At 40.8% G+C, this 18,794-nt stretch overlaps 1 protein-coding gene across 1 annotated transcript in view; it reads right to left on the minus strand.

Annotated features, from left to right (window-relative positions):
• Positions 1–18,794, minus strand: part of LOC117545952 (inactive N-acetylated-alpha-linked acidic dipeptidase-like protein 2) — a 1,067,198-nt gene that overhangs the window by 999,010 nt on the left and 49,394 nt on the right. The window contains exon 3 of the mRNA XM_034215999.1: positions 1,429–1,579. Coding sequence (XP_034071890.1) covers positions 1,429–1,493 — 65 coding nt within the window. The 5' untranslated portion in view covers positions 1,494–1,579. The remainder of the gene's footprint in view (positions 1–1,428; positions 1,580–18,794) is intronic.

Genomic DNA, 18,794 nt, shown 5'->3' on the forward strand with positions numbered 1-18,794 from the left:
AAAGACATGTCTAACACATGTAACATAATAAATTACATTTAGAGCGCCATGTATGTAGAGTTAGAATAAAAAAGACAACATTATCATCTTGTTGTGATTTGACCATTTTGCGAAGTGTAGGTTGAGGGAACTTTTGTAATGTACACATTTGGGTATTTATCTAACACATTTCTCAATAGTTCAATGCTTAGGGACAATCTTAATTACATATATTGCACTTCAGCATCTTAAAAAGGTGAAATGATTAGTGTGTCTCCCCTGTTGCAATCATAATCAACATTTAAAAGGAAATGCCACGACACTGATCTCTTTGGGCACAGCAGTCACAACTGTCAAAGCTGAGTGGGTCATAACACCCTGTCCTCCATCCGCACAAGTATTCTCAGCATCTCTGTGAGAAGCATCGCAAAAACATACGCGTCATCAAACAAAGCACTACTCTGTAAGGCGTATGAAGAGTACATCAATAAGAGGCTGGGGTGTTCAAATTGCTTCAACGGAACATGGATGAGAGACAAACTGATGAGCATGAACTCTCCTGGTAATCACGCCTTCAAAACAACTAATTGATGTGTAGTGTATTCATGCTAGCTTGCCTGTGAGTACCAGTCCATTTCCCAGTTTCACATTGATGGCAAGAGGAAAGGCACAGCAGGAAATGGGACGTTTCTATACCTAAAAGTCTAGCCAGAAGTAAAGGCTTTCTGGTCTGTTTGACACAACGCATTGTGAAAAATGTCTACTAAAGACCAATTACTTCATTCAAAAAGTCAGCATAGATGTTAGCCATTGATGATCAAGGACTGCCACCAATTGGAGGCATTCCTTCCCTGATGCAGATATGCAATCTATTAATCCTACAAACAAACACATGTGCCATATATCTAGTAAACACAGGGTATCATATGACTGCGGGGTATATATAAATAATCTCACACCTGTGTCAATATAGGATTTAGTCAGAGTAGTTATTTATCAGCAGCAGCAGACAGTAAAGGTAGCTCAACATTATTTTCTCTATGCGCACCAATGAATCACCAGTAACTCACTGTTTGTGTTGAAGCAGGTGATAAATCATTGGAAAAATAGTGCATTTTCCATTGATATGCATTACTTCTACAGTATAAGACCTGAATTATAAAGAAGTCTAGTGTACCCAGGAATAAAGTCCAGTTACAAACCCGATTAACGCTTGCATTTTCTATTAACTTTAACCCTGATCTTTTCCTAACTATAAGCATCGGTTTTAGTTCAAGTCAGGTCGATATTTATTTGTGTATCATCAAAACCCTTAGAGGACTAACCTTAACCCTAATGTCACGGTCATCAAACCGCCATTTGTTCTATTGATTGGGGCTAAACATAGAGGTTATTGATGACAATTTGGTGAAGCAAAATAAGTGTTAAAGGAGCTTCTTCCACAAATACCTTGATTCCTTTATGTGTAAGGTGTAAGTTTGTTTCTTAGCAGCAGTCATCAAAGCCGTACTCATGCAGCTCGAGGCCTTCTGGCTCAGAGGCCCATGGACAGCTGCCAGATAGGTCCAGTTCAAGGTCTCTGCTTGGTGGTTCTTCACAGCTAACAAAAAACACAACAATAACAAAGAATGTATGCATCAATGAAAAATATTGGTATTGGTGAAACCTATAATTATGACCTGGTTAGACCTAACCCTAACCCCTCAGGGAACAGCAGAACATAATAAATATATATATTTTGCCAGGTCCATTGTATAGATAGTCCCCTTGACTACATCAAGGCCATAGTCAACAGTCTCTAGTTAATTGAGGCCACAGGCAAGCAAACAATCCATGAACAGAGTCCAATTATAGACCTATCAGCATCCTCCCCTGTGTCTCTAAGATACCTGAGGAATGGGTGTCAAATCAGCAAACATTTAGATAAAGGTTTCGCTCCACTCCACCCAATGCAGTTTGGTTTTCGTGCTCACCACTCCACTGAGACAGCTAACTGTGTCTTTGTGGAAAAGGTTAAATGTATGTTTGACACAAGCCCATATGTAGGTGCTGTCTTCCTTGATCTCAGGAAGGTATTTGACACCGTTGACCACCAAGTGCTCATTACAAAGCTGACTTGTTTCAATGTTTCGGCATATTCAATACATTGGTTCAAGTCTTACATATCGAACAGTGTGTTTTGGTCAATGGTGCCAAATCCCCCTACCTTATCAACCCTGTTGGAGTTCCACAAGGTTCCATTCTTGGACCGTTACTTTTTTCACTCTACATTAATGACTTGCCTAATGTATGTCCTGAGTTGAATGTGCAAATGTATGCCGATGATGCGGTCAGCTTTATACACGAGAAAAATACTAAAATAATCTCATCTTGTCTCTGTAATGCATTGGACAAGGTTCAACACTGGCTGAACAACATTTGCTTACAGTTAAACGTAAAAAAAACAGTATGCATGATGCTCAGTAAACGACCAGTCAAAATCGAAGGATCCAACGTGTTTTTAAACGGAAATTAGACCCTTCTTAACTGTCAATGCTGCAAAGTCATACCTCCACTGTATGATTCTATCCCACATTGCATACTGTTTTACAAACTGCCCCCCCTCCCTTAGGGGAATTCATCCACAAAAAAAACACTGGACGCTGCACTAGGTCAGAAACTAGAGGAGACTGTGAAGTCCACCGTAGACGGACCACTTTTGGACAAAATGTACTTTCCATTAAAGGCAGCTCATTGTGGAATAGCCTACGAACTGAGATATGGGATTGTCCCACTCTCAATAGTTTTAAAGGTCAACTCAAAGAATGGTTGAGAAACAAACTGACGTGCAATCACCGCTAAATGCACTTTAACACAGGGGTATCTCCTCTTGCACTTTATGTAGCACTTTTATCTTCTCTTGCACTTTATATGTCGTTGCTGCTATATTGTATTACCATGTGGTAAATACTTGTGTGTGCTGCTCTTGCTATTTTGCACTTTTTGCATATCATGTATTTGTTTTTGCTATGTTTGTAAAATGTCATGTTCTTAAATTCTTTATGGGAAAGTAGCTCAAAGCTAAAATCCGGCATATTTACGCTTGACGCATTTTTAGTTGTAAGTGTTCATTAATGTCCCTGCCAAATAAACGATTAAAGAAATTAAAATAAAAAAAGATTAAAATCCTTGATATTGAATTCATTATTCACCCATCCATCTACGATTAACTGTATACACTTTTATCAAATACAATAAAAGAGAAAAACAAAGTATGGATATCATTTCAGATCACAGAGCAGCTAATTTTTCATTTGTTATTTGTGTCCCTTGTTGCTATTTAGAAAAAACATTTCACAACTCATATGTTTAATCAATCATTTTTGTAGTCAATAAAAAAACAACTGAAATCATCAATTACAAGTCCCAGGCTTAAAGTCAAGCGACTTTGATTCCTATAAAAATTATTGAAATACTGTATTGAAAAAATGCAGGTTTGATATCCAGAATATTGTTGTTTTTTATCCGTCATGATGGTAAACAACCAGTTTTAGTAGTTGGTGACATGCACCTTAAAAACGTTGGTTTACAGTACGCCATAAAACTAGAAAAATAAGAAGTCCTAGAAAAGCGCTATAAAAATAGGACTTATTATTTATTATTAATAAGTCAACACGTTTTGAAAACCACCTGATTAACACAAAAATAATACAGTGATATTTACATGTGGTGCAGGTTTCTGCTGATTCTAAAACAGAAATTAGTTTTTTGAATCGTGTGTGAATTAGGGAAGTCCATCTCCATCACTGAGGCCGATACGATGTACATCTCGATACGCTGCCAACGACACGATACATTAACGATACCTTTGAAACACCAGGCGATGCGATACGATTCACCCCTGTTGCGATACAGTTCAATACGATTTGATTCAACATTATGCGATACGGGGCGATACGATGTGATTCAACACGATGCAAAATAATGATACAATTAAATTTGGTACGACAGAGGATTTTTGTTTTATTCCTCAAATGCAGCATATCATACATTAACTGTTACATTCCCTCTTTGCTAGGGGTAAAAAGGGGAAACGACACGACCAGTTTGTAATTGGTATTGGTTACCGGTGGGTTTATTTATGACTGCAAGTAAGCAAAATGATTAGATTAGATTAGAATATTTAATGACCACACAGCCAGGCTGGTGGAATTCGTGTTCAGTGCAGAGTATTACAGCTTGTTCCATACAATTCAACATACAATAAACAGACAATAAAAAGTACAACACACAGCACAGGGCAAAGACATATAACATAAAGTTCAAGGTGTGGTGGATTGTTATTGTTCATTGGGGTTATTTAGAGTCCATTTAGTGTCCGTATTGCAAAGGGGAAAAAGCTGTTTTTGAAGCGGGCGGTTTTGGCGGACAGTGACCTGTAGCGCCTCCCTGAGGGCAGAAGTTGGAAGACATGGTGACCTGGGTGGGAGGGGTCAGAAATGATTTTCTTTGCCCTTGTGACAGTTCGTTGGTGGTGAAGTGATTCAAGTGATGGAAGGGGACTGCAGGTGATTTTTGATGCTTTATTGATGATACGTTGAAGTTTATTCCGGGAGAGGTTGTCTGAACTGCTGTACCAGACTGTGATGGATGATGTGAGGATGCTTTGGATGATGGCTGTGTAGAACTGGATTAGGAGATGTTTCCTCACTCTGTATTTCTTGAGCTGCCGCAGAAAGAATAGCCTTTGGTTGGCTTTTTTATAGATGTGGTCTGTGTTGGTCTTCCATTTGAGGTTATTGCTTATGTGAGTGCCAAGACATTTGAGTGATTCTGTGGTGGAAATGAGTTTGCCAGAGATAGATAGAGGTGATTTGGGCTGTGGCTTTCGCCTGAAGTCGATGATTATTTATTGGGTTTTTGCTGTGTTAAGTAGGAGGTTGTTTTCTGAGCACAAACAGCTTGGCCCAACAACGGGTCAAGCTGTCACTATCTAACAAAAGGGGTCTCCAAAAGAGAGTTGCCCCGCTATACAAAAGGAAAGAAAATCTCACTTCTAAAGTGGAAACAAAACAATAACAAAACGGGACTGTGTGGAAACACAGCTGTTGCTGATCAACCGGTGCTAATCACCGGGGTCTAAGCAATATACACAAATACTGATCTACAGGCGCTAAGCTAACCTGGGTCTAAGCTGTTTCACAATGTCACTAATCTAAATGCGGGTCTACAGGAGCCAAGCAACCTGGATCTACGCAACACACACACACAAACCCTACACTAAACACAGAATACCACGACACACTGCTAACCAGTGTGCTCGCACAGAACCCTACAGAATACACACTGCTAGTCAGTCTACAGAAGCACAGAATACACACTGCTAGTCAGTCTACAGAAGCACAGAATACACACTGCTAGTCAGTCTACAGAAGCACAGGATGAGGGCTTTGTCACAAGTAGAGGGTTGAGGCATCTGTCACAAAATACAGGGCCTCCAGACGGATGTTCGTGCCCAGCCTTTATCCTCCTCCCCCGGATGACGTGGCAGCAGCGGGCAGGGCTTGAGTGAAGTCTGTCCAATCCCCGCGAATGTTGCGAGGTCGGGACGGCCACTCACAGCATCAGAAGGCACAGCTCATTTGCATACACACAGTTAAAGGCACAAGGTAGCAGCGGCTGTAACATTAACAAAAAAGTGATTTACATATTTGGTTCTCTCTACTAGTACTGCACATCCCAGTATGCTGTTTCTTTTTTACCTTAAACCAAACAAACACTTGGACCTTTCACAAACTGGCCTTTCACTGAATGCAAGTAGCTTATGTTGTTATGAGATGATGATGTGAATTACTGTTCAAAATAATCGTTTGGTTATTTTATGCATAGCCTAATGTTACATTTCTGTGCTTAAGAATGCCTTCAAGACAGAGGAGACTGAAGCAGAGAGAGAGATATCTGAAGGAGGCAGCTAAAAGGACTGCAACTTTGCAGAGCTGGATAAAAGGTGCCAGCAGGGCATCTGCAGGTGAAGCACTGTGAGATTATGTCAAGCAACTACATAAATTGGAGTACACTAATAACTCATTAAAACAAATATTTAAATCAGTGATAAATGCAAAGCCTCTATCTGTGCTGAGTGAAGTAAATATTTCTCTGTTGGGGGCTAACCCCAAGCCTCCAGTTCAGAGCGCATTTGAGAGCTTGGTGATCTTGTAAAATACTACTAATAGCTGTAGTATAATATGGATAATATGGCCAGATAACTGGTTCACAAAGGCTTTACAACAGGTTGTAAATATTCTATACAAGTAGGCAACATATGTATTTTCACATGAATGACTAGATATAACCTTCTCCAATCTAAAATGAAACTGACTGCACTAGTATTCAGTTGTCTTTGTATGTTTTTATAGCAGTAAAGAATGAAGTGTATATGTTACTTAATTCTGATTCTAATAATTCTGTTTAAGAATACGAATTTATGTAAAATGTTTATTTTGGACGAGACAGCTCCATCTTTGAACTCCTTTATAGTGTGAAAAGGAGATCACCACAGTAATAATGCTTTCATTAGTTGAACACTTCGCAACAATGCCTTATAAAGAGCTCTAAAACATTCTCTTAATTGTATTTGATAGATGGTGAGCCTGAGACAAAACACAATGATGCCCAGAACAGTTCAGACTCAGAGAATGAAGAAAGGATAGAGACAGAATCTGAAAATGAGGAGAAAGAGACAGGAATTGAGAATGAAGAGATAGGGAGTGAGGACAAAGAGATAGGAAGTGAGGACAAAGAGATAGGAAGTGAGGACAAGGAGACAGGAATTGAGAATGAAGAGACAGGAACTGAGGACAAAGGGATGAAAGGGGAGGATATGGACATTGAGAGGGAAGAGATGGAGAATGAGGCAGTAACATCAGAGTCCACAAGAGTGAAAGCATCTTCAGAATTTTTTTTTTTGCTACAGCTACCAAACCCCACCGATCCAGCCCATGTTCAGAAGAACAATATCAAGTACAATGAGGCCTTCGTCAAATGTTCAAACTCAATTGGACCCTGTCGTCCTCTGGGCCAGTTCCAAAAAAATCAAGATGGGCGGTCTTTTCAGGGCCACTGGTATGATGAAAACCCCTGGTTGGAGTATTCTCCACAAAATGATGCTATCAGCTGTCACATTTTAATGAATGACGATAAGTACAAGAGTAGGTCTACATGGAAGTCTGGAGGTGTAAACAGGTGGAGGCAGGCAAAAGTAAGAATGAAGGAGCACTGCTGCAGTGAATCGCACATGATTGGCATGACCAGGTGGAATAAATACAAGATAAAGCCATTGGACATGGCTTTTGCAGTAGCAGATTTGCAGATGCAAGCAGCAAAAGAAAGGGAGAGGCAGAAAAACAGAGAGATCATCTTCAGGTTAATAGAGATCACATTATATCTTGCAAGACAAGGCTTGGCCTTCAGGGGTAGAGACGAAAACTGGCTAAGTTTAAACAGAGGACATTTTCTTCATCTGGTGGATTTGCTAGCCCAATACGGTAGTGTCCTTAAACTTAATCTTGATGTTATCAAGGAAAAGCCAGCCTCAAATCAAAAGCCCCAAGTGTCTCTACTTTCCAATAGAACACAGAATGACCTTATTAGAGCACTGAGCATTTATGTGAAAAGCGACATCCAGAAGGAAGTGAAGGAAGCATCAATATTCTCTATTATGCTTGATGTGTCGCACGTTGAGCAGGCGTAATTTGTTGTTCGATATGTGCATGACATGACCATAAAGGAGCGCTTTCTTCAGCTTTGTGACGTACAGTCAGCCCTTGAAAACCTGGTTATGAAGCTACTGGAGGAGAATCAGCTCAAAGTAGAGGACATCCGTGGACAGGGATATGATGGGGCAGCTAACATGAGCGGGCCTTACAAAGGGCTACAGTCAAGAATACAGAGGCAGAATAAAAAGGCACTGTACGTACATTGCCACGCACACTGTCTGAACCTGGTCTTAGTGGAGAGTGCGAAGTCAAACATACATTTTGTGGATTTTTTCACAGTGGTTGAAAAACTTTACACCTTCATTGCAAATTCTACAAAGCGCCATGCAGCATTTGTGGAGACACAGAAAGCCATCAACCCAGGTCAGCGCCCCCTTGAGCTACAGAAGCTCTCAGACACCCGCTGGACCTGCAGGAAAAATGCCTTGAAAACAATCCGAAAGGTCCTCCCTGCTGCCATGCAATACCTGGAGGATCTGAGGAAGTGTGAGCCACCTGATCTCGCTGCAGGAGATGCAACAATCCTGTTACGCAGCATCAATTTTGAATTCCTGCTCTCTTTGGAGATTACAACACCAGTTTTCCTGGAAACATCAATGGCTTCCAACGCTCTCCAACAGAAAGACCTAGACCTGGTAGCTGCATACACTGTTGTTGATGGTGTCCTAAGGCGAGTGCAGGAGCTGAGGACGGATGAGCAATTCACAGAGATTTTTATGAAAGGGGAAAAAACAGCCGTGACATCCTTAGGTCTCTTCACAGACTCACTGACCCAGCTCAGTGGAAGAATATTGACCAGGGTCTCAACACTGTGCATTCACTTTGTGAGTTCTATGGCTTCCAGGGAGAGGAGATCCATCTCAAAACAGAGCTAAGAGTCTTCCATTCAACCTACACATGTCCAGAGAGGACTGCAAAGGCAATGCTGGATGTTCTCAAAGAATTTGATGCTCACACCATATTTCCCACACTGTTCAAGCTCATCAAAACCTATGCCACTCTGCCTGTCTCAACGGCAACTGTAGAACGCACATTTTCAAAGCTGAAAATAATCAAAACAAGGCTGAGAAATCAAGAGCGTATGTGGTCGTAATGTGGTAAAGAGCGTCTGTCTGATCTTTTCCTACTGGCTGTAGAAAGAGAGATCCCTGTTGACAACAACGAGGTCCTGAAGATGTTCATTTAAATGGTCCCCAACAGGAGGCTTCTTCTCTAACCCTTTGAGCTGTGCCTGAACTGAACACAGACTGAATCACAAATGTAGCAGTAGTGTTAATTTCGTTGACTAAAACTATGACGAAATATGTTCGTCAACGACCTTTTTTTCCATGACGAAAACGAGACGATGACGAGTAAACAATAACTGTAACGAAATCATCATGCAATATCGTTGATGAAAAGTGACGAGACGAAAATGTAGTTTACTAAATAAAAACTATGCCAAAATCTGTCTTTACTTTCGTTGACGAAAAATGAGGAGACGAAATATTATCAAAGATAACGTTACATCTCTGATAGTCAGTTTTTCTCCCAGCAGTTCCATTTCCGGTACTGCGGCTGGGCAGCAGCTGTGTGTCTGTGCTGCGCGCGGCGGTAGATTTGAATTACACCGGGCAGCGGCAAAATATGAACTGTCAGGAAGACTCGGGTCTAACTCATGGTCTAACTAACCTTATTTAACAGAAAATAAAATGGCAACAACAGGGCTTGGGAGCAGTAGTCGCACTCGCGTTAACCGAATACCCCCCGTCAGCGCGAGTGATTGATAAATTGTGCACTCGACGGATAATAATGGATTCTGACGGAAATGTTACGATCCTGTCCGTCAAAATGACTGACAACGAAAAAGTCTAAAGCTACCACTGCTTGGGAGAAAGAAACAATGTGATATTTGGGCCCATTTTCGCTACAATGAGGCGGAGAAAAAAAGCGAATGCATTGTTTTATCAGAAGGGAAGCAATGTGGCCATAACACAGCAGGTAAAAACACCACAAACCTGACCAGATACTCTCTTCAAAGCTGCATTCTTAATCATTCAACCTGTGTTTTTCATCAAATAAGGACAAGATATAATCTTATTGTGAAATACGTTTGACTAAAATGACAAATTATTGGTTTTGGCTAGACCAGTTTGACTGAAATGTTCTATATAATCTGATGACTAAAAAAAGACTCAACAGTTTTCATTGACAAAAAGTAGACTAAAATAATTAGTTTACTTTGACTAAAATAAGACTAAAATGCTCAGACTTTTAGTCGACTAAATCTTGACTAAAATGTTTACTGTTTTAGTCGACTAAAATAAGACTAAAATGCTCAGACTTTTAGTCGACTAAAACTTGACTAAATAAAAACAGGATGAAGGTGACTAAATATGACTAAAACTAAAAAGGAAATTTAACACAGGACTAAGACTAAAACTAAATTAAAAAATAGCTGACGAAATTAACACTATGTAGCAGTTGGACATAAAAGTCTAAAAGTCAACTGAGTGTCACTTACAATGACAGTGTTGTTTTATTTGAACCTTTTACATTAAAAACAAGTTAGAATTTCCAAGAGGTATTTTTTTTGGGGGGGGGTGCCTTTTTTCCAATTTAGAGCAATAGCCCCTCCAAATGTCTGTGCACGTCCCTGGTTACATGACTGACATTCAAGCAGGCAGAAAAAGGTGAGAGAACAACAGAAAAAGGCTACTTTTTGCAGTTTCTCTCATGTTATTCACGTGAGAGAAACCGTACAGATCCAAAGCGCTATTCTACCCTAGGACTGTGGTGTATACCCATTCCAACACAAAGGCCTAACAAACATGTCACCAAGAAAACACAGCCTAAATGGAAATAGGTCCGCTTTCATTTTACCTTTATTCTCCGATAATCGCTTGTAGACATGTGGGAAATGGAGTTGAGTGATGCTTGGTGAACACAAAGAACCCTTTCCCTGTGCAAATCATCCATGTTGACTCTGCCCTCACTCTGTGCTTCTATCACATCAACACTGTCACAAAAACTATAAATATATTTGACCAAAGCCCATTAGTGATCTGATTCAAATAACCTGTTTGAATTAAACTTTTCTAATACTCTCCCCACTCTTTGAAAGCCTACAATACGAATGATAAAAAAATGTTCTCTCCAGGAAAAATATCTATGTTTTGTCATCACAAAATCCAAATCCCTTCCTCCAACTTCAATTTGGACGGTCTTTCAGAAGATGTTGAGAGGCCACGTTAAACAGAGATGGAAAAGATAAATGGATGCCCACTGCCATTCTAAAAGCAGATTTCTCATTATGGCCGAGTTAAATCAAACCGAGATGACAATTTAAGGCTGATTAGGGCAACACATTAAAGCAGAGAAGAGATTATGAAAGGGAGCCCCGTCGTAAAAATGTAAGAGTTGATAGAGTAGTTGCGATTTCACATCAGGATAAATACAACCACTCCATGTTAATGGATTTTGAAGTGCTGCCCCCTAAAACTAAATTATTTCAGCTGATCTTTCAGATATAGAGAGCTGTCGTTATCTATCATAGTCCTAGAGATGGTTTGCAGTCAACAGAATGCATGTTGCCGTGTAAGTGACGAAAAGCCTCCAACTATTTGGCAATTACTGAGGCGATCAATAGTCCATTATTTATAGTAGGTAGCTTTACAATCAGTACTCGAGTTGAGGGGGGATGGCATCCCCCCTGAAATAAAAACGGTCAAAATCATCCCCCTTCTAAACTGCCATTTCCATCCCTTGTTTAATGTTATCAATGAACGTGGCACTGGTATTACTGCCATTTCAACATTAATTTTGCGCATTTTGAGTAAAATACTGTGGGCGAGGGAGCACGCACACACGCAATGACATTTTTACCAAGTCACTGATGCTATCCTATGCGAGTGCCCTAGAGGGTGCCAGAGCGCCGTGATGCGCCTGTTTGATCGATGCCAGAAGCGCAGGTAACGGTCATCACAATGGCCAAGCGACCAGGAGGACAATGCGATCTGAGGGACTTCATATTTAAAAATAACATTTCAGGTAAGTCAAGAATCAGTAATCTTAGTCATTACTCATTACTTTAGTCACCAAAGGTGGAATCTATGGACATAAGCAGCAATAACAACTTAGTTTGGAGTTTAGCTACGTTTTTCTCTCGTGTTAGCTAGCTGGTAAGACTCAAAACTGTTGATGAAATGATACCACCAGCCCCAGAAGAGCTGAAACCCCTCCTTCAAGCAGTGAACACTCTGGACATCTCCACAGCTGAGTGTGAACGTGGGTTTAGTCAGATGAACATTTTAACCACAACTAGAAGCTCCCTAGAGGTAAAAAGCATGTCAGCCTTGCTTTTCATCAAGTGTGTTGGCCCTCCACTGAACAAGTTCAGATCAGAGGTATATGTCAAGACTTGGCTTCAAAGCCATTGCTTAGCTAACAATCAGAAAGCAAGAGCCAGAAAAATTGAGACCAAAAAGCATGATTATGAAAATCTTTGGAAACTTCTATGAGATGGGGGAGAGTGGAGTAGGCAGCCATTGACAACATTGGTCCTATTTTGTATTATCTGTATAATCTTTTAATATATTTTCATATTTTGTAAACAATTTCAATTTGCACTTAATGCCCTGTTAAAAAAAGTAACATTGGGAATGTTAACATAAAATATTTGTATTTGAACTGCAATAAAATGATGACGGATCAATTTTTTTCTAATTTTTTTCCTCACATTTTTCATGAAGAATTTACATAATGATTTAATTAATTACGATACAAATGTAACCCTTTAGATACCAGTTTTGATCATATACCAGTAACTGCTTTTTTGAAAAAATACACTATAATTCAATATTCTAAAAACTATTTGGACTTTATTATTAGTATAATCAGCTGATCCATCTGAATAATAAATGAGGGACTGTTAACCTACAAGATTTGTACCATATACTTCCATTATAACCACATTTTTGTATTCCCTCCCCCCCTTTAAATTAAAGTGAAAAAAAGATTTTGCACTAATTGTCCTCTGCATTTGACCCTAAATGTTAGTGGTGCCATGGCGGCCCGGGGACCGACTCTAATTCTGAGGTGCCTTGGTCAAGAGCAATGAAAGAAGTATCTGAACATCCATAACATGCATGTTGTTTTAGGAGTATAATAATTATCTTTATGCTGGTTGGTCTCCCACCCTCTGCGGGCTATCAGCACAAATTATGTCCCCATATGATAAAATCCACCATCCCCCCTGATTTTTTTTTACAATTTGAGTACTGTTTACAATGCATGCAATTGGTTGGCATTGTTTTGGCACAATTCCGTTGTACAGACCGACGTTAGCAGCTGCCCCGCCCCGTCTGTGCACACGGAGTCCGACTCTGGAAAAGCTTCACAAGTAGTCGGTACGCAAAGGCGCTTAGTGACACAAGTGAGGGTACGCATTTTAGATTTTTTACGCGCATGCGTACCTGTGTACCAGTTATGTGCACCCCTTTCATTACAGTCTTTTTATTTTTATACCATGTGAAATGTGAATGGGTGGCTTTTTGTATTCGGGAAAGTTCGTTGCATTCCCCAGTAACAGTGGAAAGTGCACCTCTTTGCACACGGCACGCTGCACTGAGAGACAAGAGGACGTTACCGCCGCCCATCTCCACTCGGACCTGTTTGAACTGCTTGAAGAGCACACCGAGACACTACCTGAACACTTTGTGTGATTTGGATCAAAGATTTATTATTTTCAGACTTTGTGGAATTAGTTAGCTTGCAAGCACTGCTTTAGTGAGGAAAATACATTTTGAAACGCCTTCATAGTCTCTACCAAACCCGTTCTTAGAAGTAAAGAAGACTGCTGCGTAATGCCACACCATTTTGTGAGAGCTATATTTTCAAAAAGCAAAGCTAATGCCCATGCCTTCCTTACTGAAGCCAGTAGCTGTCTTAATTTTGGTTAAAAGCTTACAACGTAGGAGCGACCAACTAAACCACATTTGAAAGGGACTGTGCTGGACATATGTGACCTGCTCCATCGAAATCAGTCGCATTGACCCGAAGACACATTTTGAGTTGTATACACTGTTGGAAAGAGGAGATTCCTAGCTTTCTAATGATATCAGGATTGTTTTTGTACTCCAAATATTAAAATATGTCACATTATATAATGACTGTCACCGAGTCATCATTTTGAGAAAAAGGCCTTCAAAGTTTTCTCTTCTCTGGAATCCATCGATCTGATTGATTATTAGCAAATGATCAAAAGAGGGAAGATATTTTTACTGGTCTGGGGGAAGCTTGTGTGTGTGTGTGTGTGTGTGTGTGTGTGTGTGTGTGTGTGTGTGTGTGTGTGTGTGTGTGTGTGTGTGTGTGTGTGTGTGTGTGTGTGTGTGTGTGTGTGTGTGTGTGTGTGTGTGTGTGTGTGTGTGTGTGTTTGTGTAATTTTGCGTTTGTTAGTATTGTGTTTGTTTCCCGGGGAAAACCCTCACGAGAAACACCAGCTGTTATTATACCTGCTGTGATGTTACATTAGTCCGTTCTCCGCTTGTAATTATGCCGTTACAAGCTTCAAAGTTGTATTTATCATCTGAATTTCCCGAAACAAGTTTAATATTCTGAAAGCCAAGACTTTGTTTAATTGAAATCGGATGAAAACAAACTGTAACGGACCCTGCCGTGTTATCTATGATTACTATACTCTTACATTCACAATTGCAGCCGGAGGGAGGGGAAGCAGTGCTGTGGAACAGCAGAGTGGCGAGTGAGAGCTGTCATCTTCCCTTTACAAGCTTCAAACATGTATTTATCGTGTGATTTTGGAAATAAAAGTTTCATATTCTGAAAGCCAAGACTTTGTTTATTTAAAATCAAACAAAACACCCGAACCCCGAAAAACAAATTTTTTTACGCAAATCCACGTTTATTTTGAAATGAGCCGTTACGACTTTCAACTGATTTCGATAGAGCGGGTCACATATGTTCTAGAAATTGAATGTAAACTAACGTTAATAAAAGCTAACAAGCTAACAGGTAGACTGGGCTCTATTTAGCGCTTTTACAGTCAGGTTATTTTTTCTCTGAAATTATAAAGAAACCTTATATTTATTATCTTGATGTTAAACAACGAAATCATGTGGACATGTAAATTGTGTGGGTTTTCTCATTGATTAAAAATACAGTTATTAAAAATATATAGACTATACCATGGCCAATATTCCACAATTTCCCCATTACCATGCCTGTATAAAAACAATGTGTACATTTAGTACGTATAACTCACTGAATGTACATTTGTAAAGCACTGTTTGATTCGGTAGTTAATTATAGTTTGTCTATTTGCCTGGGCGAAAATAAGTTTATCCATTTACAATCTTACATGGCTTACTGTTGTGCAGTGCTTGAATTGGAATGAAAAAGGTGCCAGTACTCTAAAATCAGCAACTTTTTCAAGTCAATTTTATATATACAGCCCACAAACAAGAATTTGGCTACTATAATGCTGGTGGGTTTGTCTCTTTACTACTGTATATTTTAGAAAGGTTCACTGTACTTAACATTTGTTATGATAGGCAGCGGATATGGCTAAAGCTCAGTAAGGTCAATATTAACTGAAAATATAGCAATCAAAGTCTAGATCTTCTGCTGAAGACACATGAAGCAGAGACCTTTCAGGTGAGAGCCCCTCTGGTGGTGTTCAACATTAATGACAAGGAAACAAAGCTCTGGTCAGAAGCATTTTTTATAAAAAGCTTTAACAAAATTAAGTATTTCTGTACATTTTGAATGCAATCTAACTTTCCAACTCAGAAAACGAAAAACGAAAAAGTGCCAAAAGTCTTCTCACATGGCTGAGCTGCTTTGCAATATACTTCACCACTGAAGAATACAAATATGTATAAAGTAAACTATGATGCAATCTAACTTTCCAACTCAGAAAAATGATAAAGAGCATGAACAAAGAACATGTAAAAAAACAAATGCAAAATTTGCACAATCTAAAATGAGAAACTGTAACTGCAAGTAACAAAGTCTGAGCCATGGTAAAGAGTTACATTGAACACCAAGCTGATCAGATAACTCCCTGGTTGGTCTGAAGTCCTTCTATCTCCAGGATCTGTACAAATCGGCACATTATGCCAAAAGTCTTCTCACTGGGTGAGCTGCTTTGCAATATACTTCACATTGTTAGAAAAGGCTCCAGAAGGCCTTGGGGACATCAGTATCAGGGGCTGGAGCTGGACAGGCTCTTTCATCAGCACTTCTCCTTCCCTTTGCCAGCCAGGACCTCACATACTGTTCCGGATTGAACTGTCCTAGTGATGGTCCATTACATTTAATGAAAACCAGGCTGGACAGTCGGCTGACAGAGAGAGCATTCCTTTTTGCAGTAAGGATATCGTTCATGCAGCTGAATGCCCGCTCACACTCACTAGTGGAGACAGCGATGGTTCGGACTGCTTTCAGTAGAGGCTCCATGGCAGCAGGTGTACGGGATGCCCTGGTTTCCTTGTATTCGCGAAAGCCCTGAACAGTCTCTCTTCTGTCCACTTTCAGCACTTCGCACAAACGTAGCACCTCTACGTCCCCATACTGTACGTCTAACTCCTCTTCAGGCCAACTTCCAGGATGGATAACTTTCATGTCCTGGATTAGCTGATTGTCCCGGGCCTCCCGGCCATGTAATGGGATTTCTCTTGTGCTGACATGAGAGGAGGTTGTGGAGGTCATTCTGTGTCTCAGATTCTCTACCATACTGCGGAAAAACGGACCTGCATGAATCTGTACAAGCCTGCCATTCTCACGCAGGGCAACACCCTTGAAGGACTTCTCAGCTAGAGCTGTATGAACTGTAGTCATGTGTGGGCCAGGCATGGTGACCATGGATTCAAAAACTCGTATTTCTCGAGTTAAGAGCCTATCTGCTGTAGGCAGTGTCATCTCTCTTTTTTGGAGTTGCCGAGAGAGGTCGCTGAGCTCTGTGAGCGCATCGTACATCAGTCCCAGATTGCTGACAAACGTTGCAGATGTGAGCACATCATCCAGGCCCTTGTACTTTGCTCTGTCTCTGGAATCCCTGCTCGTGTCGTTTGCAGCATTTGTGAAGTGATCATGAAGCACTCGGTAGTTTTCCCAGACTGCTCTGACGCTCCTTTTCACTTGAAGCCACCCAGCGGATGGACAAAACACGCCCTATCACCAGGAGACGCTGTCCGACTGCTTGCGCACACTGCGCTAACTGCCTCTGATTTTTGGGGGAGGCATGGAACAAGGAATAGAGTTTGTCAAAAAAGATCTGGAAATGATTGAGCCCTGAGACCTCCTTGACCACATCCCCAACTGCCAGCTCTAGACGATGATTGGAGCAGTGCCACACAAACAGGCTTGGGAATTTACTACACAACTGGGTAGCAACGCCTGTTCTCTTCCCTAGCATGACTGAAGCCCCATCACATGCAAAAGAAACGAAACACTGACCTAAAAAGTCCTCGTTAAAATCTCTTCCAAGACACTCCATTAACGCCTTTGTGATGTCATCAGCCGTTGTTCCATCCAACTCGATCAGCTCCCAAAAAAACGTTTCGGGCTCAGCATCAGCTAATGCTGAGCGTAGACACACAACAAGCACCGTTTTACCACTAATAGTGGTAGATTCATCGACCAAAACACAGAGTTTTCTTTGGTTTTCTGTAATGTCTTTTGCCATTTTTTTCTTCAGCTCATGAGCTATGTGGTCGATGATTTCGCCACAGGTTTTATTGGAGTGCAAAACCCTGCCCACGTTCAGCCCATTCAGTTTCTGTACATTCAAATCAATTGGCATGTCTGTGAATGGCCGGCTATGTTTGCCAATTTTATATGCCGTTCGAAAAACTCTGATAGTGGTGTCTAATTCAGATTTATGCATAGACTGCACTTGATGTTGAATAGTTTCACGTGAAGCAGATGTAAGGATGTCAGCAGCTTTTACATGGGCTTGTGATTATTTATGTTCTTTGATTTTTTTTCTCAGGCTAGCTTGTTGTTTGCCCTTGTCAACACCGAAATGAGACACTGCACACTCACCCCATTCAGTTGACAGTTTCAGTCCTTGTCCAGTGTGTATTCCCAAAGATTTGACATCTCTGCATATCCGACATCCTAGCTTCTTATCTTTAAGAAGGAGCCATGCATTGGTCTTGCAAAAAATATTGCACCTGGTCCGTTGTCCAGCAGTCAGGTGCATCGCTTTGCCCGGTGTTGGTGGTGGCAGTTGAGCCAGCAGCAGCTAACGTTAGAGGCTCTGGAGGAGGCGGCGGAGCTAGTGCTAATGCTAATGCACTAGAACTTGGAGCAGGAGGGTCAACCAAAGAAAGCTCCCCATCAGACACAATTTCCAACACAGGCACAGCATTCTCTGTATTTGAAGTTTCTTCCGGCGACAACCGCTGTCTTTTTGCACTTTTATTAATCCACTCTAACATTTTAGAAATGCTAATTTGTGACGTTACTTGCTTTCCTTCTTACGGGGGCGTGCCTGCTCTGTTCTATCACTCTACATAGCCACCCACTGGGTGGGAGTTGCACTGCATAAACACAACACACGTGCATCTAGGTATGTAAATTGTAAAGCATTAAAATATGGTTTTACTAACAGTTTTCAGTATGTTGTTACTTCGGCATTATTATTATTATTACTATTATTATTATTATTTTGAAACGTGTATTACTATTAAATCACGGTCAAATAGGTTAATTTTGACATAGTCGTTTCCACCACAGTATTTACATGGAGAAGATAAGCCCCGCCCCCTCTCCAGCACGTTCTGTTTGAATGACAGGAGTAAACAGCTGACAGCCGCTGTGAAACTCCAGCGGTTAGAGTGATGAGAATGTCCGTTCGGCACCTCATGACGCATCTACTGAGTACCGGGCGGCTGTATATATATATATGGATGTATAATAAGAACGGCGGGAGAGTGTTGAGTACTGGCACGGTGCATGAGTACCGGAGTACCGCCAGCATGCCGGTACTGAGCAAGAAGTGCCGGTACTCCATGAGTCAGAACCAGAAGTGCCGGTACTGCGTACCGGTGAGTACCGGCC

Source organism: Gymnodraco acuticeps, unplaced genomic scaffold, assembly GCF_902827175.1.
Source record: "Gymnodraco acuticeps unplaced genomic scaffold, fGymAcu1.1, whole genome shotgun sequence".
Taxonomy (NCBI): domain Eukaryota; kingdom Metazoa; phylum Chordata; class Actinopteri; order Perciformes; family Bathydraconidae; genus Gymnodraco; species Gymnodraco acuticeps.